The sequence below is a fragment of the Gallus gallus genome, chromosome 1, assembly GCF_016699485.2.
Source record: "Gallus gallus isolate bGalGal1 chromosome 1, bGalGal1.mat.broiler.GRCg7b, whole genome shotgun sequence".
In the NCBI taxonomy this organism is placed as follows: Eukaryota; Metazoa; Chordata; class Aves; order Galliformes; family Phasianidae; genus Gallus; species Gallus gallus.
Window position 1 is genome coordinate 85,162,396 of NC_052532.1, and position 27,669 is coordinate 85,190,064.

At 44.1% G+C, this 27,669-nt stretch overlaps 1 protein-coding gene across 4 annotated transcripts; it reads left to right on the forward strand.

The window, feature by feature from the left end:
• Positions 1–6,489: 6,489 nt before the first annotated feature.
• On the forward strand, positions 6,490–27,424 carry TMEM45B (transmembrane protein 45B). Of its 4 annotated transcripts, none has more exons than NM_001278043.2 (6): positions 6,490–6,527; positions 17,122–17,331; positions 19,839–20,051; positions 20,486–20,670; positions 22,790–22,935; positions 23,649–24,060. In NM_001278043.2, the coding sequence occupies exons 2-6, from the start codon at positions 17,142–17,144 to the stop codon at positions 23,740–23,742; spliced, it is 828 nt and encodes a 275-aa protein (NP_001264972.1). In that variant the 5' UTR covers positions 6,490–6,527; positions 17,122–17,141; the 3' UTR covers positions 23,743–24,060. The 4 variants fall into 4 exon arrangements, with proteins under 4 accessions (NP_001264972.1, XP_015151588.1, XP_015151594.1 ...); XM_015296102.4 differs by lacking the exon at positions 6,490–6,527 and adding an exon at positions 6,972–7,325 and having other exon boundaries at positions 23,649–27,424; XM_015296108.4 differs by lacking the exon at positions 6,490–6,527 and adding an exon at positions 6,972–7,275 and having other exon boundaries at positions 23,649–27,424.
• Positions 27,425–27,669: the final 245 nt, after the last annotated feature.

Sequence of the window (27,669 nt, forward strand, 5' to 3'; positions counted from 1 at the left end):
AGCACATTGCCTGCATTTCATCCAGCTCAGAGCCCAGCAGCTGCAGGTAGGTATGTGAAGTTTTGCTGGGCTGTGCACTGCCATAGCTGAAGAAAGAGGACACATTCCTGTTACTGAGACTTGAAATGAAGCACAAGCGTGCATGTCAATATCTCTTTTCTAGCAGATAAAGAAATACATTTACTCAGAAGCAGAAAGGAGTTAAAACAGTTGCATTTCCTAAAACAGTAGAAAGAAGTAAGTCACAGCAAAGTCAAAATGGAACAAAGCTAGGAGAGTCTTTTTTCTTTCCTTTTCAATTGAAAGAGGATGTTCTGGTAGTGAACTTCAGCAGGAGATCCAGAATCAGAATTCACTCTTTTTCGTTTTCACCAATCACTAGCTTTCCAAATTACTTGATGATTTCATTTTCATATGCCTGCTTACCGTGTGACATATATATGCGTGTACACATCTATGTACATATGTTCTGGTACATATTGACTACGTGTGTGTGTGTGTTGCATAAATATATACCTGATACACATATAGACACACACCAGAAGTTTGTGCCCCTGCACCTCTCATGAACAACGTGCTGCAGGCTGGCTTTCTATTCCCCCTTTCCTCTACCCCACCACAAAATCTCCTTCAAGCTCTCCCCACGCCTCTCTGCATTCCCTCAGCTTCCTTCCTCCAAACAGCCTTCTCATTCTCACTGTCCTCCTTCCCTACCACCCTCTTTTCCAAAAAAGATGCCTAGCTGGCTGTGATCAGGTTGCCTGATGTTGTCCTGTGAGTTCCAGTGCACATTCAGATGCTTATCGCGCAACCGTGCCAACATCTATTAACAGACAGACAGATGGACAGGTGGGCCTGCACCCTCATCAGCACTAACAGGACACATGGATTACAGAAGAGATAAAGGAGAGCTGACTGATGCTATACAGCTGCTGCTTCATAGCTTCTGGGAAAACAGAGCCAGTGAGGCCAGGAGTAAGGAGCTGGTGGATTGAATGGGACTGTCTGAACAGGGCATCACTGGGGAGGAGCATGGTGGAGAGAGCACAGAGCTGGCTCTGGTTTGCGAGTTTTGGGTTGGTGGACAAGGATCTGGGCAAAAAAAAGGAGGTGCTTTGGGAGGCCAAAGGCTTGATATGTAACAGCCACAAAGGAGACTGAAGGCAAGCTAGACAAGCTAAGGACAGATCACAGGAGGTAACACCTGCATGGTGACACAGGCTTCTGATCTCCCAGCCCGTCCCCCCTCCACACAATCCTCCCACCCCATACTATTCCTCTCGCTTTTCCTCCTTCCCCAGTAAAAGCATCTCTCTTTCTCTCTCTCTCTCTCCCCACAGCCTGGGCTGCAGCTGGTGCTTTTCATATCGCTGTTCAGCTGGCAGATTTTCTCCTCTTGTTGCTCCTGCCTAGAGTCTCTGTCCAGAGTGTTGCTCACCCCGACATGCTCCCCCCGCTAGCCCTCCCTCCTGACTCACCCGACCTACGTGCAGAGAACAGCACATGAGTCAGAGAGACAGAGGGAACAGAATTTAGCAAAACAATGAGGAAGACAAAACTGCATCATAAAAAATGTCAAAGGAACACCATTAGGTTCACAGTGTTGAACTCCGAATGACAAGAAAAATCCAGATTACGGCTGCCTCTCAAAGCTTAGCCCGACCCCATCTCCTCTTCCCCCAGTGAAACATGTGTTATGTGACATGATTTAATCATTTGACTGCATAGTACTTTTCCCACAGGGCTAGCGCCTCACTTAGTGTAAACGAAGGACAGTGTTTGGGAATGGAGCTGGTCTCTGCAATTCCTTGCCTACATTTCCATGTGTGACTACAGGCTCTATTTACCACCATACAACCTGAGAAGTGTATGGCATTCAGAACCGCTGGTTTCTTCATAAGGTTTTCTTGGATGCCTTTACTGCAGGAACCTAACAGTGGTTGGGACAGTTTCTAGTTCTCCATAGCCTTAGTTTCTTTCATTAGCTGACAGAATGTCTCATGTTTTCTGAAAGTCCTCTGTCTAGTATTTCCACATCCCAGCTTCTGCAACAACTGATAAACTTTGGCTTTGCCTGGTATTTGACCCTGAGTGAGTACAGTAGATGAGATCTGCCTTGTCTGACATTACCTTTGAGTTATAACTTGCTTTGCGAGCTGAAGTGCAGTGAAAATAAATCACAGATTCATAGAATCATAGAATGGCCTGGGTTGAAAAGGACCACAATGATCATGTAGTTTCAACCCCCTGCTATGTGCAGGGTCACCAACTACCAGACCAGGCTGCCCAGAGCCACATCCAGCCTGGCCTTGAATGCCTCCAGGGATGGGGCATCCACAGCCTCCTTGGGCAACCTGTTCCAGTGCGTCACCACCCTCTGAGTGAAAAACTTCCTCCTAATATCTAACCTAAACCTCTCCTGCCTTAGCCTAAAACCATGACATGAGTTTGCAGAATTGACACTGGGATTGCCACGATAGTTCCACATACAGGTATTCTGCTTACAGGCAGTGTGGTTCGACTACTTGGCCAAGCCACATCCAATCAAAAAGATTCTTCTTAGAGCTGATTTTTAAATTTCTGCAGCCTTAGAAATCATGTTTGCTCTCATTCAACAGATTTGTGACAAGAAAAGCAAAGATTCTTTATCTGTGAAGTTCAGATAGGGATCACTGTTTGCATACATGTTTGTGCTGTAGAAGAACCCACCTGCACAGCTCACAGAATCAATGCAAATGTTCATGTACTGAGATTCTGAGAAGTAAAATACTCATGATGTGCAAAATGTTCTCTTACGGTGCTTCTGCTTTTCCCAGGTTCCTCCATTCTAAATCTTCAGAATATGGAAGTGGAGAAGTCCATACAGAAAATTCTAGCTGTTAGCATGTTTGGCATTTTTGGCTTTACTGCACTAAATTCCACATGCCAAATTGTTAGATCAGTTCAATGGACTGCAACTACTTTGAAACACTGCCAATTACTCATGACCTACGGATTTTTTCAGATACTGTACCTGCAGTCACTGCAGCTCTTCTGTTAATGCATGTAGGGGTATGATGACATTTTATTCTATGTAGAAGGCTTTCATAAGGGAGTATGCATTTATATATGGTAGGATTGAGCTTGGCAAGTTGCTGGTTAATGTCCAGAGAGCACGCAAGCTTGAAAATAAAGCAAAAAATTATTACAAAATTTTACAAGCAACATGTAAAAAAGAAAAGTACTTCAAACAGTAACAACAACATAATTAATAACAATTAAAGCCAATGTTTTTTAAATGCTGTGTATAATATAACCACATGTTTGACTGATGGCAGAATTAAGCCTAGAAACCTCTTTAAACTTTGCAGATTTAAATCTGTGTCTTCTCAATACATACAAGAGCAAATATCCCCAGCAGGCCTCTGAAAATTGGGCTGTTATAAAATGGGTCTTTGTTTTCAGTTCTCATTTATTTTGCTCGCAACAAGTTGTAATGAAAAGAGAATGTCAATGTTTGCTTTTCTTAAGGCATAGCTAATGTATGCACTTGCTCTTTACTCAACTGCCACGCGTTCTTTGCGAGGCCAGAACTATTCGTTCAACTTTCTGTGCACTCTGGAGATGGATTGCTTTATCTGTATCAGCTACACTTGTATGCTACATTTCTTCCACTATAATTTAGATGTGCTCTTACAGAGATGCTGACAGAGAGCAAATCTTGGGCTTGAAGCTTTCAGGGTTGTTTTCAGACAGAAATGTTGTTCCGTTGTGCCATGCTGGACTGGAGCAGGCCCAGGAGGTGCGCAGGCCACGCAGCGCTGGGATGGCGTAGATGTCTGCTCTGCAGCCATGCCGGGACAAGGCCTTCTTCCTTGAAGGCAAGCTGCCATGAGGGTGGCTGCCCGAAGTGAGAGAGCAAAGGTTAAAGACGGGGCCTGCAGGTACCAGAGCCCTGGAGAAAGCAGCTCAGAGAGCAGGGTTGTGGTGACAGTGGCTTCCACCACTTGCTGAAGGAGCTGTACCTCAAGTGACCAGGCTGAAACTGGCTCTGATGCCTGTAAGGGCTATTGTGAGCCTTCCTGGTCAAACTGCAGCGTGAAAGTAATCCTTGAATGTGTGTAACTCTAATTTGTCTCTAATGCATTTGAACCGAGGCACAGATGTGCGGCAGTGATCAAATGGCAAAGTACAGAGGAGAGTTCTTGCTGTGGTGGATATTAAGTGCCTGATATCTCTGATAACTCTGATGAAGCAAAAAAAACGGGCACAGCACCAAGAGCAATGTAACAGACCTGCGGGTCTCAAAGCCACAGACATTTGACCTTGCAACGCTTTCTTTAGGTAACTTCTCTGAAAATTCAGGCACTAATTGTAAATTCGTACCATAGCACTTAGTCTTGAAGAAATGTTTTATGAGTTGCTTCAGGTGCAGTGCTCAGTATCATCAGCAACCAACCAACCAACCAGCCACAAGTGTCTACTCTGCCAAGCATTTTAGGGACTTAAGGCCAATGGATATTTATTTGAAGTATGTTTCTTAATGTTTTTTGTGGATGCTTTTTCCTTTGACTAGCAAGAAAAGAGGGATCCCAATTATGAAGGAAGTTTCCTGTCAAAAACAGGAGGATACAAGGGCATATGGAAATAATGCGTTTGTCATATGGGCAGACATACAGGATGCACCTGGGCTGAATTGGTCAAAGAATTTTGCTTTTCCATTTTAGAAGCCATAGTTTTTATTTCCCTTTATTTGATATCTTCTTCTTACAAAGTTAATAGGATTTACCATGTTGGAGAGGACACATGGCACCTCTCCTATGAAGAGAGGTCGAGGGAACTGGGCTCCAGAGAGACTTCATCGTGGACTTCCAATATTTGAAGGGAGAGGGGGAGCGGCTGTTTATGAGGGTGGATAGTGATAGGACAAGGAGGAATGCTCTCAAACTGAGACAGGGGAGGTTTAGGTTACCTATTAGGAGGCAGTTTTTCACTCAGAGGGTGGTGACGCACTGGAACAGGTTGCCCAAGGAGGCTGTGGATGCCCCATCCCTGGAGGCATTCAAGGCCAGGCTGAATGTGGCTCTGGGCAGCCTGGTCTGGTGGTTGGCGACCCTGCACATAGCAGGGGGGTTGAAACTACATGATCATTGTGGTCCTTTTCAACCCAGGCCATTCTATGCTTCAATGATTAATTGCATGAAAACCACATTATTCAAGCAGTGAGTGGTCATGCCTCATAGCACAGACCTATCTTTCAATACAATGTTGAGCATGTAAAGACAGTGTTCGTTTGCTTATGGACATATTGAGAGGAAGAAAAGTAGAATGGATTCAATAGCTAATTAGTTACAAGCTAGTAAACTGAATCTATTAATAATTTTGATTGTCTTTTACAAAGTTATTGTAGAAAGCAATTCTGAACAGACAGGAAAACAGTATGAACCAAACCAGTCTTTTTCACTTACTTTATTTCATTTTTAGATATTCAAGTTTTCCTTAAGGAAATTGCCCTTGTACTGGTTCTCAGAATCTACTGTGAGCAAGGCAAATGTTCTTGTCTCATTTTACCAACAAACACTTGGGACATTACCCTTTCAGAAATGAGTAGATGCTCTTATTCCTTCAGCTAGAAGAGGGCACAGTTGTGCCAGACTTGCGTCATGCATTTGGAACAGGTACAATCATTCAGCATCCTAATCCTTGATTTCTTGTTGGTTGGTCTTTTCTAAAAAGCTCTGGCAAATGCTCTGTTATTCCTGTAGTCACTAACAGTACTGCACATTTACTTCTCTGTGATTACCTTAATGCACATTGCAGTCATCCTTGTAGATGTGTAGAATCCCTGCAGGGCTTCCTTCCAGTTAGAGTTTTGTAATTGGAGTTCTTGACACTGGAGATACTAATTGTTACTTAGAATCACTTTTATGTCATTTAAATAATGGATGGAAATGAGGAATCCCAGGAAGTGATTTTTCTCCACTGCTGAGACAAACACATCAAACCTAGGATAAAGAGATAATAGCGATGATGAGTTTCATTTGCTGATTTAGTTCAGTCCAACTGGAAACTCTTTTGCAACAGAAGAGTATCCATTAGGCAGGGATTAATGCCATTATATGAGATGCATTCTGCTGTCTCTCTCTCTCTCTATATATATATTGCAAAAGAAGTTGTTCATGTGGCTCTGGGCAGCCTGGTCTGGTGGTTGGCGACCCTGCACATAGCAGGGAGGTTGAAACTACATGATCATTGTGGTCCTTTTCAACCCAGGCCATTCTATGACTTGATGATACCAGGACAGAGGAGCAGCTGCCCCAGTAGATGGGTTCTTGAGCTTTGTTTGGAGAGAGGTGGTCCTCCTGTAAAACATTCATTGGCTCTTTCTCTGAACCGGTGACATCACCCAACATGCAAAGACATCTGCTTGCCAGATGCTGAAGGGTATTTGCTGTAGTACTATTTATCTGAGAGTGAAAGTGTAACTAGATACTAAAGAGACAAACACGGGTAGAGCTGGTTGAGAAGATGAAGAGCAAATCGGAGAGGTTTGGAACTAAATGATCTTTGAGGTCCCTTCTAACCCAAGCCATTCTACAGTTCTACGATTGGCATCAAACAGGAATGCACTCTTAATCTGCTTTAATCTTTACAAGATTTAATCTCATCCATTATTTCCTTCGGGCAAAAAGCTTTCACGTGGTGCACGGCAGAAATTTCGGGGACCTGCCGGAGCCTCGGGGTTTAGTCCCAGCTACGGCTAACAGGACAACACAGGAGCTTGTGAGAAGAATTCTTCTTCAGGGAAGAATTAAAACGGGAGAGGAGCGGCCCTCCCCGTCCCTGCCCCGCGCCCGCCGCTCCCGGGGCCGCCCCTTCCCTCTTTCCTCGAAGCCCCCGGCGCCGGGCGAGGACTGCGGGGAGGAGCCCGCCCGCCCCCCGCGGCCGCCGGCTCCCGGGGCAGCTGCAGGGCGCCCTCCCGCGGGGCAGCCGGGGCCGGCAGCGGCGGCGCCGAGGGGCAGCGCGGTTAGCCGGCGGCGCAGGTAAGGGAGCGGCGCTCCGAGCTTACGGCTCTCGCAGCCTCTCGGTTCCTTTTCGAAACGGAGCGAAGCTCGGGGAAACTTTCGCAGCCTCTGCCTCTGCTGCGTTTCCTTTCGGTTTTACGGCGATGGATCGCGTTCTGCTCGCCCAGCAGCGCTTAAGGCTGGCTGGGTATCCGGAGTTGCGTTGTCCTTCTGAGAAATGGCTTTTGGAGATGTCAGAGCTCAGGAACTGAACGCAGAACTACTCGCAAAAGTATGCCTTTTTCCCTATTTCGAACGGATTCTTTGAGGTTTATTATGCACGTACGTAGCTCAGACTTGTGATTTCTCCAGTATGTGTAACTGTTTGCTTTGCCTTATAGTGCTATTTCTGTCATCCTCTTTGAGTTGCAGCATGTGCTGTGCCATACATCACCATAAGTCCTTTGGCATTTTGCAAAAGGAATGTATTCGGCATCTATCGGCTATGAAAACTCATCGCTGACTGCTGTTACCTCTCCAAAGTTTGCTCAGAAGTTTGTTGCCACTTTTCAGAGTTGTTTATGTGGACGTTTCCTGTATCTTTCTCTTTACAAACGCGGTTGGGTAAATCAGATTTCTCTCACTTTTGGAGAGCATGGGTGGAAGCATCTGCAGGGGCAGAGAAGGCAGATGAATCTCGAGGAGCAGCGTGAATAGTTATGCCAGTGTTTGGGCCAACCGCCCTCTGTTTGCTCTCGCGCAGTGAATCTGCCTGGAAATACCATCTGACGGTGCTGCAGACAGCCAGCGTGGCGGCACAAAATTGAGACTTGTGCTTTTCAGGCTTAAGGCGTAGAATCACGGAATGGTTGGGTTGGAAGGGACCTCAAAGCCCACCCACTTCCAACCCGCTGCCATGGGCAGGGCTGCTCCCCACCAGCTCAGCTGCCCAGGGCCCCATCCAGCCTGGCCTTGATTGCCTCCAGGGATGGGGCACCACGGCTTCTCTGGGCAACCTGGATCAGCTCTTCTTGGTGCCAGAACTCTTGTCAGCTGGCTCGTGCTCCACTTCTGAGGTGCAACTGGATGCGCTCACACACTGCTGTAGTGGGGAGCAGTGGTCACTTTGATGTTCTCTAATTTGGCGTGAGTCAGGCAGGCTCCTAAAACCAGGGATTGTAAATAACACTGCTTTATAAAAAAATCTGTGTTTCTGAAGCAAGTACCATGGCACCGTCACATTCCTTTCTTACTGTGCAGCATGAGCCGGACCTTGAGTGCTGACACTGCTTTGTGCCTTGGATGACGAGAAGGTACCCTAAGTCCCTTCTCATCCAGTTATGCCTGAACTAGGACCTGCTCTAACATTTTAGTGCTCTATGAGCAAAATTCTTAAAATCTCTTGGCATGACTGTACGCTTGAGCCATTTCTAAGATGCAGAGTGTAGCATCTGTAATGCCAGTGGTTTTAGATGAGTTGCAGGTCTCTTGGGATCCCAAAGCTCCTGCTCAGGGGCAGTGTCCCTGCTTGTGCCACCTCCACTGCCAGCTGAGGGACAGCAGGGGCTGCTGCTGCTATAGCTTTGCATTATGGAGGACTCATTCCACTCCCTGATGATGTTGCATTAGCTCTGGCTGCTTCCCATCCAGAGAATGAAGGTGATCCTGCAGTGAGGACCTGTACCTGTTTCTGTAAGGTGTTTTAATTTTTCTAGCTGGGATAGCTTGGACAGATATTATCAGTGTTACTGACTACCTTGCCAGCACTCATTCATTAGTGTTTTTCTTTTGCATCCAACTTTCTGCTGTTGAAAGCCTGTTTCTCCCAAGCAGTAGTGGGTAGAAGCAGTGCATTTGGCCGCCCTTGTGACAAGCAGTACATCTCTCCATGGCTTACAGAGAAAACTTCCAGGTACAAAGGCAAGGCTGCCAAGGCAAAGCTCTTGATGCAAATCCCACCTTCAGCTCTGTTGCTTGGCTTTATGGGAATTACTCGCAAGAAAGCTTTTTTCCTTTGTATCACAACACAACTCTGCAAGCCCCGTGCTCTCAGATATCATTGGTTACAGAGTCCAGATCCATGAGATTTAAACACATATTTGAAATCGCTTTGTTTGCCTTTTCCTACTGAAGCCCCCGGGGGCTCACGCAGGGGCCCACACACCACAGACAGGCAGGATGGCTGGAGGTGAGGAACGGCGTAATGAAATACCTTCAGAAATCATGCATTCAGGAAAAAGGGGCTGTGTCTCACAGGAGTCAGCAGTTTCCATGAGGAGCCAGCACACAGAACACATGTGCTGCTGTGCTCCAGTCTCCTCCCTCACAGGGTACAGGAGGAGCTCGGCTCTTGGAGGAGCCATCTGCTTAGTGCCCAGTCAGGAGCCACGCTGAGCATTGCAGAGCCTGGCTGAGCTGGGATGTGGGGTTTTGGTATGAAAACTGTGTCCCACCTGTGCACACTGTCAAGAAGTTATTAGCACTCTTGCCTGTATTGACATCAGCTCCATCCTGTTTTTGTCAGCTTGATACTGTCCTTCAAATGAAAGCTTACCAGCATTTGCAGCACATGACACTTCTGCTTACCATGTTTGGTGATTCTTTACAATAGAGTCTTCTTAGTAATATTCTTCTGGTTTCTCATTCAAAGGCCCTGGTCACCTTAGCAACTAGTACTGCAGCAGGAAGTGCTACTTTAATGCCTTTCCCTCCAGTAACTGCTTGCTACCATAACAGAACAAGCCCTGCAACCAAAGGATAATAAATCATACTGAGCCCTGTCTTTGATACCTGAAAATCTGTTCTTCTCCAAAGAATTCCTCACTTTCTTTTCTTTCAGACCTGGCATACTTGCAGGTGGAAAATACCTTCTTGGACCACTCAAAACCTACATCTTCTCAATATCCCCTTTTTTTTTTTTTTTGGTTATGTCCTCTTCAAGAAGTATTTGGAAACGTAAATCATCGCAGCAATTTCTAGCAATCTGCAGAGTGCTATATAAGCACCGAAGACAGGATTCTTCACAGCCCAGTGGTAACTAGTATGGATTACAAAGATTTATCTCAGTCTGGTAGTCTTGACAGTTTTGCTGTCTTCTTACACCATTCTGCTAAAGCCTCTTTCTATTGTTAAGGTGTTGTAAGAGCAATTGCATAGAAGGGATGCTAATATAAGCCAAATTTTATTACATTTCCTTTCTAGAGCTGGGCTTTCAGCTCTAAGTCTCCAGCTGATCCAACAAACTTTTGATCTCCTCATATTTTTCTAGCATGTCTAGCAGGAAGCAGCCAGAATGTCGGTAAACACACCTGGGACTACAAGGAGCCAGGAGTTACAGCAGGCATGTCCAACCAGCAGCCCATGGGCCTCATGCGGCCTGGCCCATCCCACCCTACAGCTGCTCCTGCCCCACACCATCATGGCAGTGGCTCTGCCCCACTGAATGGCCCATCCCAGCCCTGGGCACACACCCATTGCTCACAGCAACCACACAGCACTGTGCGAGCGGCGCTGTCTGGGCTAAAACCGGGACACGGGGTGCAGTGTAGTGCTCACTCAAATGGTGACAAATAATGTCATGCATTCTGTGAATACGCACAGGGCATATTCACAGCCCTGTGAAGAGCAAATTATAGGCAGACGTGCCTTCTGTTGTCATACAGGGATTTAAGAATAGGTTTCAAGAGTGCTGAAAAAATCATCACTTTTTTGGTATATCTGCAATTCCATTTTAGTCAACATAATTATATTATCCGCAAATTTTCAAATGGAATCAGACATTCAGCTGAAAAGTTTGATAGTATCTCTCTACTGGACTTCTATAAGCCCTCTCTTACCGGAGAAAGATATTCCTCGCTTCAGTCGTGCCTTATCCATGTCATCACTTTTGTAAGTATGTACATTTGTGAGCCTCCTATTTTATGATGTTGGCCCACATCAGAGGCAGATGTTGGTGGTATGGCAGTAGAAACTGAATCTTCCCACCAATATTCCCTTACATTTTGTTGCTGTGTGACAGATGGCAGCAAAGAGGCAGTCTGACAGAATGACATCTGAAGTGAGAGTGCATATAAAGCAAAGGTGAGTCATTGAATTCCTCCATGTGGAAAAAAAAATGGCCCCCACTGACATTCATTGACTCTTGCTGAACGCTGATGGAGACCAAACAGTGGATGTGAGCACAGTGAGATGGTGGGTGGTGCATTTCAGCACTGGTGGCAGCAGATCACCTCCACTGGTGCAGATTTTTATGAGTGTGGCATGCAGGCTCTTGTTCATCGCTGGTGAAAATGTATAGCTCGTGGTGGTGGCTATGTTGAAAAATAACGTTTTGTAGTTGAGAATGTGCTCTATCTAATAGTGTTATTTTGCACTTTACATCTGTGGTAGTTTCCGTGGAAATAAATAGGAGGCATTACTTTCAGAGCAACATACACATTTTATTTGCAGCCTAAGACGATTCCTTTTCACTCAGTGCAGCCCAGGCATGCCAATATGTGAGATACCCATGAGTTATACCCTGCAAAAGTCTTTTATTCAGGGGTCCCAGGAGCAAACTCTTTAGCACGGTTTGAGTCTGATCCCCTGGGAGGAACTGTGCATTGGAGCAGAGATGAGGGAAGTTATCACACAGAGATGAGGGAAGGAGCAGAGATGAAAGGCAGGGAAGTATCTACTCGTGCTGTTTTACCCTTAACTGCAAGCCGTGCTAGGAAATAATGGACTATGTGTGATCAAATTGGCAGTCTTGAATTCTAAAAGTTTCATATCCCCAGAGGAGTAGCTGCTCTGATGTGGAGAGCCAATGGTAAGATAGTTACGGCATGTTTATTGTCCCCGGGTAACCCCTGAGACGAACTGCTTGAGCATGGGAGCAGAAATGGAGTCAGCAGACCTGCAGAGGGAGGAAAAGAAAGCCAAAAAATGGAGGGTCGTGAGAAGTGAAAAAGCACAGCATGGAGCACTCAGGCTGAGAGGGACAAGTGTTGTGGAAGGAACAGCTGCTCTTGAACAGGAGGTACTAAAAGAAACAGTAGTTTTCAATTGTGGGCCCAGCCCAGCCCTGTGAGGGATGCTAGCTTGGAGTTCCTCCAGTCTTAGGTCAGTGTATGGACTTCTGATCATTAAAAGTTTGGGACTTTTGTTTTTCATCCCTATCTTCCCGTGGGCCTGAAAATTCAAGCAAGGTGTGAATTCTCTTGTGGATTTCAGAGATAGCTACTCACAGCACTTTTTTTAACCTAAAATTCTTTATCTTCCACCTCCTTAAACCAAATCTGTCAAGGCTGTAGGGTTGGTTTTTTTTGAACATCTGAAGAAGTCTCGAGTGCCGCTTTCATCTATGCGGTACTTAGCAAAAGTTTAGTTTTGAGGTAGCTATCAGCGATCCCATCTGGGAGCTTGGGGTTGTAGCTGCTGAAATGCTTCTGGTCTTGACATGAAGTCAGTATTGTATACAGCAAACAAAATAATTACAGATAATTCCAGAGCCGCATGACCCTTTGTGATGTTTGCAGTTTAATGGCTGCACAGGTAAAGGGCACTTGCATTGTGAAGACATCTTTGTGTTCGACCAAGTTTGTCTGGGATTTTGTTCACCTCAGATGCGTTGGATTTCAGTTTTGACTAGAAGCTGTGGGATCAGGATTTGTGCATTGGCTAGAGAGTATCTAGCATTGTGTTATTCCCTCCTCTTATCAGTGTGCATTACTTTTACTGGCATAATGATTGATTATTGTGGGCACTGTGGATGAATAAACACCGTTTCAAATAGTTTAAACGCCGCGCTGTCTGCTTCCTAATCTGTGGGAGAAAAATAACACTTTATTTTTACCGTTGCAGTAAACTTTGCTAACAGTTCATATTCTGTTTTAACTTCTGTTATCACACAGTTCTGCGGCATTGCAGAAGAGCGAGTCTCTGGCCTCATAACTCCTGCCATTTGGGGGGAAAAATTGTTTCTGGTTGACTGTCCTCTTCAACATCCTCCAGGGCCTGATAAACACAGGAAATTGCAGGGCATGCTGATGTGACAGAAGAATGTGCAGGCAGGGAAGCTGCGTGCTGTGCTGCTGGTTCTGACTGAGTGGGTGCGTGCAGCCTGGTCCAATGCAGGCTATCCTGCCCCAGGCTCTGGATTTTTAATGGAGAAGGGAAGAAAAGCACATCTGTCTACTTCTCTAGAAAGTGACTGAGCAGCCGTAGCCAGGTGGTGTTGCTTACTTTTCCATACAGCTTCCAAGTTATGCTTCAGTCCCCACGTTGCATCCTCAAGAGATCTTGAGTGAAACCTGTAAAAGTTACCAAGATTTCCTCTCAAAAAAGTCAGAGGATGTTTGAATCACTTTTTTTTAGGTCTGTTTCTCACCTTCCTTTCATTTCTCTACTAGCATAAGTGAGATAATTTTCAGGCTAGAAAGGCAGCTTTCAATACCCAGGAAAATGCATACCGTTTCTTGCATGCTTGGCTTGCTCATTCCTTCCCTTCCCTCTTGATCCCCACATTCCCTTCTGACCCCAGGGAGGAAGGTGCAGCCTGAGCCGGGGAATGAATACGCAGGGTACACAAAGCCATTTATAGTTACAAGCGGAATGTGTGGGCTGCCATCGACAACCTGTATTTGCTCGGCAAAGTTTGAGTGTAAAAATACCTCTGCAATACCACCCAGCATGTAATTTTTGGAAAGGCTTAAATCATGCAAAACTTTCTGTGATTGCTGCAAGAAAGACGATACTTTGATCTCACATGTGTGGGGAAAAAAAAAAATGTGTCTCACAGTCACAAGTAGCTGTAAATTATTCTCATGCCTTGTTCCAGTCAGCTGCAGAAACATTGCCTAATGTTCAGTATTTGGATGCTACCTGGACAGCTGTTTTGTTGCCGTCCTTGTGACTAGTTATCTTTTCCTCCTCTTCTCCTGGCGCCACAGGACCATTGCGAACTAAGTGAGACTCGTAGAATCATAAAATGGAGTGAATCTTAAAGATCATCAAGCTCCAACCCTGTGCTGTGGGCAGAGCTGTCACCTACCAGCTCAGGCTGCCCCAGGCCTCACCCAACCCAGCCTGAATGCCTCCAGAGATGGGGTATCCACAACCTCTCTGGGCAGCCTGTGCCAGTGCCTCACCACCCTCTGAGTAAAGAATTTCTTCCTCACATTTCCTTTCTTGCAGTTTATAGCCATTCTCCCTTGTCCTAATCCCTATTAGATTCTATAAAGAGCTGGTCCCCCCCCCTGCTTATTATAAGCTCCCTTCAAGTATTAGCAGGCTACAGTGAGGTCTCCCCGCAGCCTTATCTCCTCCAAGCTGGGCAAGCCCAGTTCCCTCAGCCTTTCCTCATAGGAGAGGTGCTCCAGCCCTTTGATCATATTCGTGGCCCTCCTCTGGACCCACTCCAAGAGCTCCATGTCTTTCTTGTGCTGGGGGCCCCAGGCCTGAATGCAGTACTTCAGATGGGGCCTCTCAAGGGCAGAGAAGAGGTAGATAATCCCTTCCCTCACCCTGCTGGCCAACTCTCCTTTGATGCAGGCCAGGACAAGGACAGCCTTGGCATCCTCCCTGCTTGCACCCCTGGCAGGTGTTGAGCTCTAGAGAAGAGTTGGCAGATGAGAGTGTGGCTGTAGCACTTAGAAAGAAGGGGCTATGCCAGCAACTCTGGCCGTGGCACCGCTGAGGATGGAAGAAGCTCTGGGACGTGCACGCCCCACAACATCAGCTCTCCTGTGGTTTATTTGCTAGCTTATTGGATAAGACTCTATGAAAATAAACCCTCAGACTGATTACTGGGATGGGCTGCACAGAGGGTTACTGAATTCCCTCTGGTCCCCACAGGGGGGAAGGCGGCAGCCTGCCATGGCCGTACGCTTCTCATCCTGCCAGGTTCCGTGGGTCCTCACAGTGCCCTTGGCATTATACAAAGCCCACAGTGTGCAGGTGGTAGAACTGATGTGTATCTTTCTGAATAAACTATACAAACAAGACCCCGTGCCTCTGAGTGAACTCAGACTGGAGGTTTCACTCCCCTAAACTAGTAATAATCAATTGTATTGCTGATCATTCTTTTTCTGGCTCTGTTTTGTTTTTATTGGATATGCAGTAGCTGCTGCACGCATCATTCTCGTCCCCTTCTTCCTTTCCTTATTTTCTTCCTTCCCTTGTTTTGAATAGTTTAGAACAGAATATCTTGATGGATAACCCAGAATTATGGCAGACAAACCTTGGAGTATTAGAGCTCTGTCGGGTATTATCTTGATTCGTGAAGCAGAGAAACATACAATGCTCTGGTGGTTATTTATTAACTCAGTCTACAGACTGAGATTTGCCTTTGACGTTTCATATACTGTGCACTACAAATTACACTAATGCACGGTTATTTCTTTGAACCTTACTGCAGCTGTGATCTTCTGGAGGTTGGATTTCCATAGATTTCATTTAGCTTTGTAATGCAGTATCTCGCTTTGATGAGTGATGCAGAGTACATCTTTCCATTTGGAATGCTATGCACCTGTGAGGAATAATAAAACATCTAATGAAAAAATCTTTTTAATGAATGGTGTTCACTGAGTACAGACATGGGGCGGGGAAAGGTCGCTTCATTCACCTCTCCTCTTACATTAATTCAAAGAAGGGAAAATATGATGTCTGAAAAGACATCAGCCCATTTGGGCCACCCAGTTTTAGAAGAACCAAACAGAGCAACAGGGCTGTCACCACCTGCAGACAACCCAATGAAACACACAGGTAAAAACCCAGCAGGCTGGTTTGTCATCAGTGGTGTGCTGAGCACTGGGGGGTTTAGAGCTCAGCTCAGCATTTTGTGAGTGGGAATGGATGTTTCTATCACCGTCACTTTTCTTCTCAGTGAGCAGAGAGTGGCATACTCTCTTTTTTTTCCCTTTTCCTTTGTGGCTTTATAGGTCACCTCTCCTGCAACCACATAGTAGTCTTACGGCAAATATAGGACCTGTGTATGTTGAAAAGTTTTCCCTTCCTAAAAATAATAAATAGAAAAATAATGCTTTAAGTGGAATGTAGCCTCCAGAAATAGGAGTGGGCTCACGCTACGTGACTAGGCAGCATTACGTGAACCATCTGCAAGTACTCTGTGGCCTGCAAGCCACAGTTTAAAACTTCTTATGCAGAACTGACCATAGGAAATATTGAAAAGAAAATAAAGAAAGCCTCTGTATTCTGTTAATGCCCAGATGGCTCCAGTGTGGTGTGGTGGTGAGATTTTTATTTAAGCAATAATAATAATAATAACAGAAAGCGCATTTTGCTAATTCTCTTTAAGTGGTTATGCTTGATTACATGTTGTCTACGCAGAGATTTTGTGTGCCTTTGAGTCATGATGCACAGCAACTTGGCTTATAAAAGCTTAAAGAAAAAATGCAGTCTGATCTTAGAGCTGTAATTTTCATGAAGAAGGTACCGGAGCCAAGTTAACTCTCTTGGAAGTTGGGATGGTGATCCCAGTTACTAGGTCCTTTCAATGATGCTACCATTGAACAGTTGTGTGACACCGATGAGGCATAATATTATCAACACAGTGTACTTGATGGGGCAAACTTGGCTAGCTGAGGGTACATAATTCACCTATCAAACACTGAGAATCACTTGATGTTTGCAAATCCTCACGAGGCTTCTGGATTGAAATACAAAACAGTGTGTTAGTAAGTGGTTACCCACAAGATCTGTACACAGTACGTTTTTCCCTCTGTCAGGTATTATCTTGATTTGTGGAGCAGAGAAACATACAACGCTCTGAAGGTTAAGGAATATTTAAAATTTTGAATATTCATGTTCTCTGTTCTGCTACTGTGAGACCAACAGCGTGCCACTGTGTATGATAACTGCTTTTTGTCTTAGCTGGTCAGCTGCCAGCTTTGCATTTCAGGTCAGCACCTTTGCAGCTGGGTCACTTACTCCTGATCTGCAAAGCTGTGAAACTTAGGAGACTGGCTGCATGTCTTGAGCAGCCAGGGGAGACAAGCATGCAGATGCGTTTTTAAATAGTGTGAGTGCTTATTTCAGTTACACTCCTCTGATCGAAGCAGAAAGATCAGTTAAAATGATAACGCTTGGAATTCTACTATTCCAATAATCACTCTGCTTCTTTCCTTTTTTTTACCCTCAGGTATCGCACAGTAGAAAACCATGGGCAATTTCAAAGGCCATGCGCTCCCTGGAAGCTTTTTCCTTCTTTTTGGCCTGTGGTGGTCAGTGAAGTACCCGCTGAAGTATGTCTGTCGAAAGAACAAGAGTGCTTGCTACCTGGGCTCCAGGGCAGGATTTCAGCGCCTGGAATTTGTTGAGGGCATCATCAAGGCTGTCTTTGCCCTGATTGGTAAGTTGGATGGAGTTGACAAAGAAAATAAAAATGCAAAAAGCTGTTCTTTTTAACAGTTTTTTTTTTTCCCCAAAGCTTGTTCTCTGACAAAATGTATTTTGTTCTGTTTGTTTTATTGTTGTTGACTTATTGTTTTGTTTTGTTTTTAATTAGTGGTGCAGGAAGGATAGCATCATGAACAGGTTTCTTGATCTATTTTTTGTCTCGAGTTCAAGAGAGGATGCCATTCTGAAACAGGGCAGCAGATCAATACATGCTGTTCTGCTCAGTAAAAAAAAACTGTGAGGTGCTCTTTGGAATCTTCTGATAGACATTTGGGTCAGAATCAGTGCTTTGCTTAATTCCCCTTGGCCTCTGAATATTCTGTGTTTAATAATTAGTAAAGCATCCATTAATAATTACATCATTATGACTATAGGGTGGTTTCCATTCATAGCTTCTTCCAGAGCTTCTGGAAGACTCTTCCAGAGTTTCTGTAAGATCTCTTGGCTCCTTCAGAAGTAGTCCATTTGAGTGTTCATGTGCTGCTCACTGCTTCAGGAAAGGAGCAAAGGGATTTTAGGCAAGAGGCCCTCATGTGCAGCCTGTTAGTACCAGGCAATGGGGCACTGCATAGCTCTCTTTTAATCCAACCATTCCAGCCCACTGCTATGAATGGTTTCAGGTGGCCTGCCAGCTCTCAGATGTTGGTAGGTTCCTTGGAGCTATTGATATAACGTATAAATGCAGATGTTTTTTATTAACGCCATCAAAAAGTGAAAATATTCACAGAGAAAGACAGAACTCCAGGTCTTATTGGTGCCAGGGGTCCTGTTTCTCATGTTGAGGCAAAGTGGCTCGCACACTATACCAATGGGGCCGTGCAGAGGGCTGTGCAGAGACTTGGAAAGCCCGGGCCTTGTCTGGATCACAGCGTGCTGCACAGCAATCGTTTGCCTTTGTTGAGGAAGTAAACTAAATGGGGGGCATGGGGAGCTCAGCATATGTGGGCCTCAAGTTGGAAAAGATTGTGACTTTTATTTCTATGCCTCTATTTTATATATCTACTCTTCTTTAAATGCTCAAGTTTCCTGATGTCTAATCCAGGATTTATCCCCGTACGTTGTTCCAAAGCCTTTTTATTGCTTTCCTGTCCCCTCTGGGAGCTGTACCGGTTAAGATACATCAGCACTGAAGTGATGTTATGATTACAATATAATATGCTTCAAAAAATTATCAAAACCAAAGTAATGTTCACTTTGAGGTGTGGGTAAGGGCATCTTTCCTACAAATGTCCCAGTCAGTGTCTAGAGGAAGATAGGTAACTAAAACACAGACCCAGTGGAAAGAAAAGCTATCAGCTTAACTTGTGGTAATTTCAATTCCAGTAAAAAATGTGGATGAGAAAGTTTGGCAAGGATGAACATTCAAAGCAGCAGAAGGAATGAAAACTGCTGCTTCTGTGTTAGGAAAATTCAAAAGAAAGGTGAAAAACTCTGTGTTAGTTCTGTAATTCTCCTTATACGGAGGGATGCTGGCACATGCTGTACTAAACCACACAAATAACTATAATGACTGGAAAGCATGATGTATGCCAAACCCTTCACAAACTTAATTGATAATATAGAGTATCCTAAAGCAGCTCTCCCTTGTCTGGAACACTGTTCAGTTAGCAAGATAACAAGAGGCCAAGGTAAGGAAAATGATGGAGTAGCAATACAAATACTAACTCTGTATATGTCCTCATGGGACCTTTAATAGCACTGCACAGTGGAAGGATTTCCTTTTATGGTTTTATCATAAAGGTCTCCTTTGAACTCAGAGTTTGAACTCTGCCATCCTGCATATTGCAGGGGACTGAAACAGAAAGTCTTTCTTTTGAGAACTTCAGCACGTGTTAAACTCATGTTTGAAACACTGGGAAAGACATATGAAAAATATATTCAGTAGCAATTGTTTAAAAATAAAAAGAAGTAGAAAAGCACATAACAGCCACGTCCATTTTCACTGCTGGGAACTGCAGGATGTAAGTAGTCCCATTAGGAGTGGCGCTGAAGCCTGGCTTCCTGTGGCTTTCTCCTTTCTGGATTGTCTGATGCTTAATATATGCTTGAGCTCTCTCTGTGGTCTTTCCCCTGTACTCAGCACTGGTGAGGCCGCACCTCAAGTATTGTGTTCAATTTTGGGCCCCTCTCTACAAGAAAGACATTGAAGCTCTGGAACGTGTTCAGAGAATAGCAACAAAACTGATGAGGGGTCTGGAGCACAAATCTTATGGGGAGCGGCTGAGGTAGCTGGGATTGTTCAGTCTGGAGAAGAGGAGGCTCAGGGGAGACCTCATTGCGCTCTACAACTTCCTGAAGGGAGGTTGTGATGAGGAGGGGTTTGGCCTCTTCTCCCAGGCAACAAACAGAACCTGAGGAAATGGCCACAAGTTGTGCCAGAGGAGGTTTAGATTAGAGATAAGGAAAAGTCTCTATCCGAAGCGCTGGGACAAATACTAATATGTCTCATTTCATGTGCAGGAATGGTGGCTGAGCAGTTTGTTCCTGACGGACCTCACCTGAAGTTGTATAATTATGAGGAAAAGCACTGGGATCACTTGATGAACTGGCAGCATGCCACCATGTATCTCTTCTACGGCATTTCAGGCTTGGTTGACATTGTGGCTCATGGGACTAATGCATTGCCAGTGGCCATGGACAGGATGATGCTCTCCTTAGCAGTTTTTATTGAAGGTGAGTTTACCTGTGAAACTGGCACACAGCTATCAGCCCTTTGACTGGGGTTCTCAAATCAGCCTTAGAAAAAGAGCATTATGAGATCTGAGCATTAGACACCCTGAAACCTTCAAAAAAAGCAGCATTCATGGCGCTCCTTAAACTGCTAAGGATTTGTCCACACAGTAGCCCAAGGGCATGGTCCTGCAACACACAGGTTCACCTCTGCTTTCCTAAGCTGCTAAGATAGTAACAGGAGTGTTGTGAGAATATTTTAGTTCAGTGCTCAGTAGCTCAAGCATGTGCTTCAGTGTACGTACCAAGAGGGTATGCAGCCAGCATGTGTGCTTCTACCTGCACAGCTGTCACACACTGGAACTACAGTGCAGACATACTCAGTTTTTACTTTCTGTGACACTTCTTAGTAAAACTGCTCACTTAATTTATTCCAGGTTTTCTTTTTTGCTACCACCTTCACGGGAGAGCCATGCTGGATATTCATGTTCATCAGTTATTGCTGTATGCTATCTTTGGAGGTGCTATTTGCATATTTCTGGAAGTTTTCTTCCGTGGCAGTATTGTACTCGAGATGCTCCGTACAAGCCTCTGCATATTACAAGGCAGCTGGTTCTGGCAGGTGGGTCACTGTTTTGCCTTGGGAATGTCTTCCTTCACCAACATTAGTCATCTACCCCTTTGCAGGTGCTTGAAAGCTGATATAATAGGCCTTTTAAATACAAACCTCAAAGGACTCATAGAAAACAGTACACCATTAATGTCCCTTTAAAGGGGTATTTTACAGACAATAGGCCATTTTACTCATCCTGTCTTTTATTTGAATCAATACAAAAACTAAGGTGGTTTTGTTGAGCTCTCCCTTGCTATAATCATTAAACGTCTCCTCTGATCTCTGTAACATCCTATCCAAATCTGCAAGCCAAATGGCAGCTATTTTACAACCCTGCAGTGTTTGCTGCTGTGGGAACAGGGTGTCAGAGCCCAGCGGAGAATGGTAATGGGGAGGCAAGCAGCTCCATTGCCTTGCCATGAAGAAAGACCAAGGCGCAAATGATTCTTCATGCGCTGAGGCAGGTTGCCTCTTTCTGCATTCTAAAAACCATCTCAACAGTGGTAACCTGAGTTCAAAAGGTATTTAAACTCCCGATTCTCACTAATTGGCCACTGTGAAGTTTATAACTTCTCCCATGTTCCAGCATGTGAGCAGGGGAAGTAACAGTCTACGCCTGTACATTTTGGACTTGTCCAGCAAGGACTCTTCGGAATGTAGCTGCCATGCGTTAGCTTATGTGGGATTCTGTTGGATTAGTGGATATTTCATAGCATCCCTTTGCTGTTAGAGGGAATCTCATAAATTGCTGAAAACTTACAGCAGAGCAGTAGGAGTGCTGGTGTCTCCATGTGTTTGATCTTATAGTGGAGAACTGAGGTCACTACAGTGATTTTTCTTTCCGGCATGTCTAGACTGCCTTCTCTTTTTTATATGCTGGCCAGACACGATGAATAAAAACGTTTGCTATTCCTTAGGAGAACTGGACACTCAGCACCAAATCAAACATTTAAATACTTGCTTTGGCAGGAAGACAGACCTCCTAAACGGTAGTATTTTCCTATAAGTGAACTCAAAAGCCTGGTGCTGCAGCACTCAGTGTTTTATTTTCCTTTTTGTAAACATTTCTTCAATGATTTAAGAAGCTTTACAAAAGAGGAATTGGTCGCACTCTTTTATTCTTTGTTGTCTATCTAGTCTAACTTTAGAACAAGTTATTTTGTTAGCTCCAGAGACAATGTGTTTTTTGTTTCAAAGTAAAAGCTGAAGAACTAAAAATACAAGAGATTTAAGTGTGGTTTTTTTCACACCCACATTAGACTTCAACTGTGTGTGTGACTAAAAACCACATACTGGCTGCAGCATGGCAAATCTGTAGAAGGCAAAGGAGCTTTCTTTCTGCATCATCAACACCTTCATTCATCGAATTCTCAGCATGTAAATGCAAAATGCTCTCCTCCCCTCCTTCTTCCTTTCCCCCTTTTCCCAGCTCCCAAATTCTCAACTAAACGGCTGAGCTTTCAAGAGTGTCATAAAGTACAGAAGAGTGGTGCTGGTCAGGTCTGACCCCTCACCAGCCATGGGGTTACTGATTTTCTACTTTATGGAATGATATGAATTTGGTCTTCCCCAGCTCTGGCTAAGCAAATCAGCTACATATTTCTCACAAGTCTGTAGCCTTGGGTGAGAAAGCTGCATTTTTACTTTATTTCAAAACCTGACGCTTTTCCCAGATGGAAGCAGATCTGGGGCTTACCTTTATTTATTGATTTATTATTCATCTTCTGAATTGTTTAACACATTCCTGGACACTGTTGAGAAGAAGTGAATACATATGAGTGGCTGGGTGGGTTTTCTGCACAGTGATGAGTTTGTAGTTTGTAAAACATGTGGCAGAGAATCAGCCCCTTTCCTTACTACAAGTGGTTGCTCTGAGCCTTGGCGAACCACTCAATCACTCTCTGAGCAAGAGCAGAGGGACTCTGAAACTGGCTCTGTGTCTTCAAAGGCATTTCTGCACAAAGCTTTGTGAAATTATCCATCCCATCTGAGTGGGACTGCAAATCCGTTTCTAATAATCAGCACTATAAGCAAATGAAATGTCTGCTGTGTGATGGGTAGCATAATATATGATACGGCACAGCATACGCATCACATGACGTCTGCTAAATATCTTATTCTATTGCAGATTGGCTTTGTTCTTTATCCTCCAAATGGGAGCCCAGAGTGGAATCAAATGGATCATACCAATATGATGTTCCTGACCATGTGCTATTGCTGGCACTATGCTTTTGCTTTTCTTATACTTGCAGTGAACTACACAATTGTCAGCTGGTAAGTTAACTGAAAACTGTCTATAACTATGGAGACCTATATGTTTACCAGGAGCTTTATTTTTGGAAGACTTTTCCGGCAAGTCGAACAGTTTCCACAAAGTAATTAATTGTCTTGGAAAGTAAAATGGAATTAGCTATAGCTAATCAGTGAGGAAAACGTGACTAGTTGCTTCAGTAGAAAGGTAAAAAACATTCATAAAATACAGTTTGGATAGAATAATGCTTTTAGCATTGATGGTCTTCCACACTTATAACTGCATAACTTGCAGTGAGTTAGAAGTTGGGAGACCTTTTTCCCTCTTTTCAGTGGTTGTCTTTACTAATTCCAAGTGGATTTAACAGCAGGCTTAATGACTTGAAGATGATTGGTCAGGTTTCACTGCTACTACTTTCCTTTGACCGGACCTGTTTTTTTTTTTCACTTGCCAGTTTCATCCTCTAATTTCTAAAGACAGCTCTTTTCCTTGCTTCCCAGCACTAATTGTGACAGTATTCTGACGGCTGTGTGAACTTTGCTGTAAAAATGATCCTGATCCTCTTCACAGTGTCTTCAGCAGTGGTCTGTTACGGGTCTTCATAAATCAATCACCTGAACGCCCTGATCAGATGCAAGAGTTGAATAGTTTTTTACCTTCTAAAATGGGCCATGTTAGCCTTTGAGTCTCTGTCTGATTCCTAATATTTATGACAAACCTTTCTTTTTTTCTCCAGGGCAGTTCGGTCAAAGATTAAGCAGTCTCAGTCCATGGAAATGGGATTACTGAAAACATCTGAACGAGATCAGGAGTCAGAAGATGAAATTTAGTATGAATATGGCTCAACTAGTTTGTCCGCTCTACCATTTGGCTAACTGATACCTCATTTCTTGAATTGTTTACTGTCTTATTTGCTCTTTACTCCAGCTTGCAGTGGAAATATCATCACCTAAGAAGTGTCTACGTCTACACAGTTAGGTCTTTACTTGTGGAGGGTAAGCTTGGTATTGTTTCGTGTTGGTGCCACTAGTACCTTGCTTATCACGTGCCTCAATGAAAAACAGACTAATATTAGACATGCTCAGACTTGAGTGAGGTGGCATTACCAAGTCTGTGTGTTGGACTCATTAAAAGCTAAGCAAAATGTTTTCCATCTGCTGCTGAACACATGGTTTTGTTTCCACAATTAGGGTATCCAAATAAGTGTGTTTGTTGAACTGCAAACAGCACAGTGCATAAACAAATCTGCAGACCTGGAAGAGAGTAGAACAACATACAAAATCACAGCCTTGCAGCTGTCTTTTATAACAAATTCACATCTTTGCTTGTGGCTTTATGTTAAATGGAAAGAACTACTCACAGCAAAGCCCTTCAGCATTTCCTTGAACAGTGTGCTGTGTGTTCACTCCTAAACTTCTGTAGGAGGACCAGAAGGTGTACAGTAAATGAAAACCACCACAGTTCCCTCCTTTGCTTAGATAGTCATGCCTCTTTGCTATCATTTGGCTTTGAAAGGCAGTGAATTGACTCTGCTTCTCCCCAGCACACAGAGCAGCTTCTTTTCCAGTAAAGTCATCCTGCGTCAGCTCCTGGCCAAAAAGGCAGTTCCTTTCCCCAGTCTATTTCCTTCCCTTAGGTGGGATTTGGTGCAGTGTCAACAAGGCTTGAGGGCAGACACATGTCTGTACCCAGCATCTGGATCAGGACTAGGTGATACTGAACTGTGAGGTGGATGAGATGGATTTGCACCCCTTCCCACAAATGCTGAGCAGTCTATAAGATGCAAAGCAATGATCAGTGAGAGGGCAGAGGTTTCCTTCAGAGTGGTTCTGTGCCCAGCTGGCCACTGCACTCTCTGTATAATAATAAAAAAAATTCTTTTTTTTTTTTTTTTTTTTCCCTTTAATTGCATTTACTTTTTCCACTGGAAAAGCTGCAGCCAGGCCCGGGGTGCCTTCTCCAGCACTCAGTCTCACTTGGGACGTACTCCAACCTCAACAGTTGCAATAGCAAAATAACTGATACGTGGCAGAAGGCAGCAGCAAAGTGAGTGTGTAAGCACACTGCCCCCGTGGGGCTAACTCCTGCAGCCTGGCTCTTTCTCTCCCAATATCTTACAAAACCTGGCTTCAGCAGCAGGGCAGCATATGCTCAGATTTCTGGGGGTCTGATCACAGGACATGTGCTGATGGTCATGGGCGATGATGCACGGTCAGCTGTGGTGAGGTGGTTATTCTGGAAAACAGCTTCTAGCATTTAGAACATTCCACCTAAAAATACTATTTTCTAGTTGCTGATGCAGGAGTTCTGTTCAAATAATACTGGGTTTGGTGCTGCAGAAGTGTTTCTTGTTATTCTGCTATTTCCATATTTTCCTGAGGGAATGCAGCACCGGGCTATGGAAGAGAGAGTTGTAGGGTCTGGCCCTTCCAGTTTCTAGTTTCACCAGAAGAATGAGTAACATAAAATTACTAATTGTGGTAAGCTGATTGCTTAAAAAGATGCAAAACATAGTTTTTAGCTCAAGGGGATCTCGGGACTCAGAAAGAAAAAAATAGCACTAAATGTTTTTTGTAAAGCTATTTTACTTCATGTGTAAGATTCTCCCTTTTGTCTCTCTTCCAAAGAGAATTTTCCTTAGCTGCATGTGCTGTTAATGCTGAATTTTAGAACGTCAGGCTTACCGGTGCCTTTCTAAAATAAACGGGGTCATTTATTTTGAAGGAGATCTTCAGAAAGAACTTTTCTCCTCATAGACAGAAGCAGTGCAAGTTTCTTTGGTGCTTTTCTTGACAAGCCTGGTTAATACTGTACAAATATTAAGGTGCTGTATCTCTAAACTAAAGTGAAAACCTAAGCAGGACAGAAGAATTGTGTTGGTATGGCTGAGTTTTGATATGTCTTCTTAGAAGAGCTCAGTCGGTCCTTTTCTAAATTATTTTAGATCTTTCTTTACCAAGTGTCATGACACTTGAAAGCAGCGTCAGATTATCTGAATCTACATCAGGATGTAAAACTAGCTGGCTCCTGGACATTTCTGTGTTTACAAATGTAAACTGGGAAACTGCAAATATGTGGTCTAATATCGCCGTTTTTCTTATTGTTTGCTCCTCTTTACTATCTTTCTCTGAAGTGTCTTGGAGATTTTGGCAAACTTTAACAAAGCGTGTCTCAGGACATCATTGAAGACTAGGTATCAATGTGGCATTTTTGTAGCTCTCGCTTTTGCAGCACTTTTACTGTAAACTCTGAAGGGACGGATGTTTAATTCCCTCTGGAAGTCTAAGACTTGAGTTTCATTACTGCAGTTCCATTAAAATCAAGTTTTCTGTGGGCATAAGGGGAAGGATCCTTCAGTTTGCTGAGGAGCTTGTCTGCTAATAGCATCTGGGCTACCCAGGCCAAATGCAGTGTATCACTGCACCCAGCTGTAACCTAGTACTCACTCATTGCACTACGTGGCTGGGGTGTAAAACTTCCCAAGTGCTGGGAAATGGAGAAAATGGTTACTTATTGAAGAGAACCAGGGGAATGTTACAAATGTCTATCTCAATGAGCCAGAATCAGTTGGCAAAGGGACAGGTCCTCATGGGATTCAGACACCTGAGCGAGCTGTGAATATGGAAGCTGCTTAGCAAAATCCTGCTTTTTCAGAAGCAGAAAGTGCCAGTACTTGGAGTTAATGGCCAGAAGAGCCACCAGATGCCACTTTTCCTCTTGAGCCCACCTCAGCCTCATGAGTTCAGCTTTGTCCCTATCCACGTCTGGATGTTATTTCAGCAGTGTTTGTCTGTCTGCTTGTTTTCTTGTGAGAGAGCCTTAGCAGAACTCAGCCTGCTGAGGTATCTCCTGCATCTCCCCATGTTCCCCTGTGGTGACTTCCCTGTAAATGATGAGAGACCACCAGACACACCTAATGGTTATGGTGCTGCTTTGCTTAGCAAAGGTGCCCCTAAAGAAGCCTGAAGTGGAGGTGAGCGCAATCTATTACCAAGAACTGCAGGACGTACTGCTTCTGAAACCTCTCCTTGTATAAGAGAAGGTGGCATTGTATAACCAGACTTGAAGAAATGCAAGTAAAACAGGTCCTGAAGTCTTAAAGAAAGACCAGTCTCTTGGATTTGCTTTTAATATGTAGGGTGTTATGGTGGGATTCTGTGCATAATGTACCACAAAGGACAGAAACAACCATTTCAGGGGTGGGTTTTCAGTACACAGAACATCTGACTCAGTCTTTTCAAGTGTTATTCAAAACAGATGTCCAAGAACAGGAGGGTGCCTGTATGGTGGAAAGGGTACAACTGTTGGCATTTCACTGGTGTCTGACTTTGCTGGAATTGAATGAGTGGAGGGAAGTCTGACAAGTTTGCAAACACCACTCAGAAAAGGTAGCTGCTCTCAAGAGAATTTAAATTATTGTTAAATATTGGTGCCTTTTAAAAACTATATGGTAGTATATAATAGACAAGATATGCCTGTAATTTTATTTAAATAAAATCAGTTTATTCATCTGAGACGTCTGTCATGTTTTCAGGGGAAAAACATTCATTATGGGGCAGGATGGGATGGATAAATATGTTACTCCAACAGTGCACCTAGAGTAAGTAACTTTGGCAGTGCAGGGGATTTCATCCTAAATACCAAGGTAACAGAAGGCTCTGGTAAATCTAGTACTTTAATGTACTACCCCTATGTGGTTCAGTTTTGCTGGTCTACGGCAGCTGGATTAGGGCTAGTATAGAAGTTAATGGAAGAAA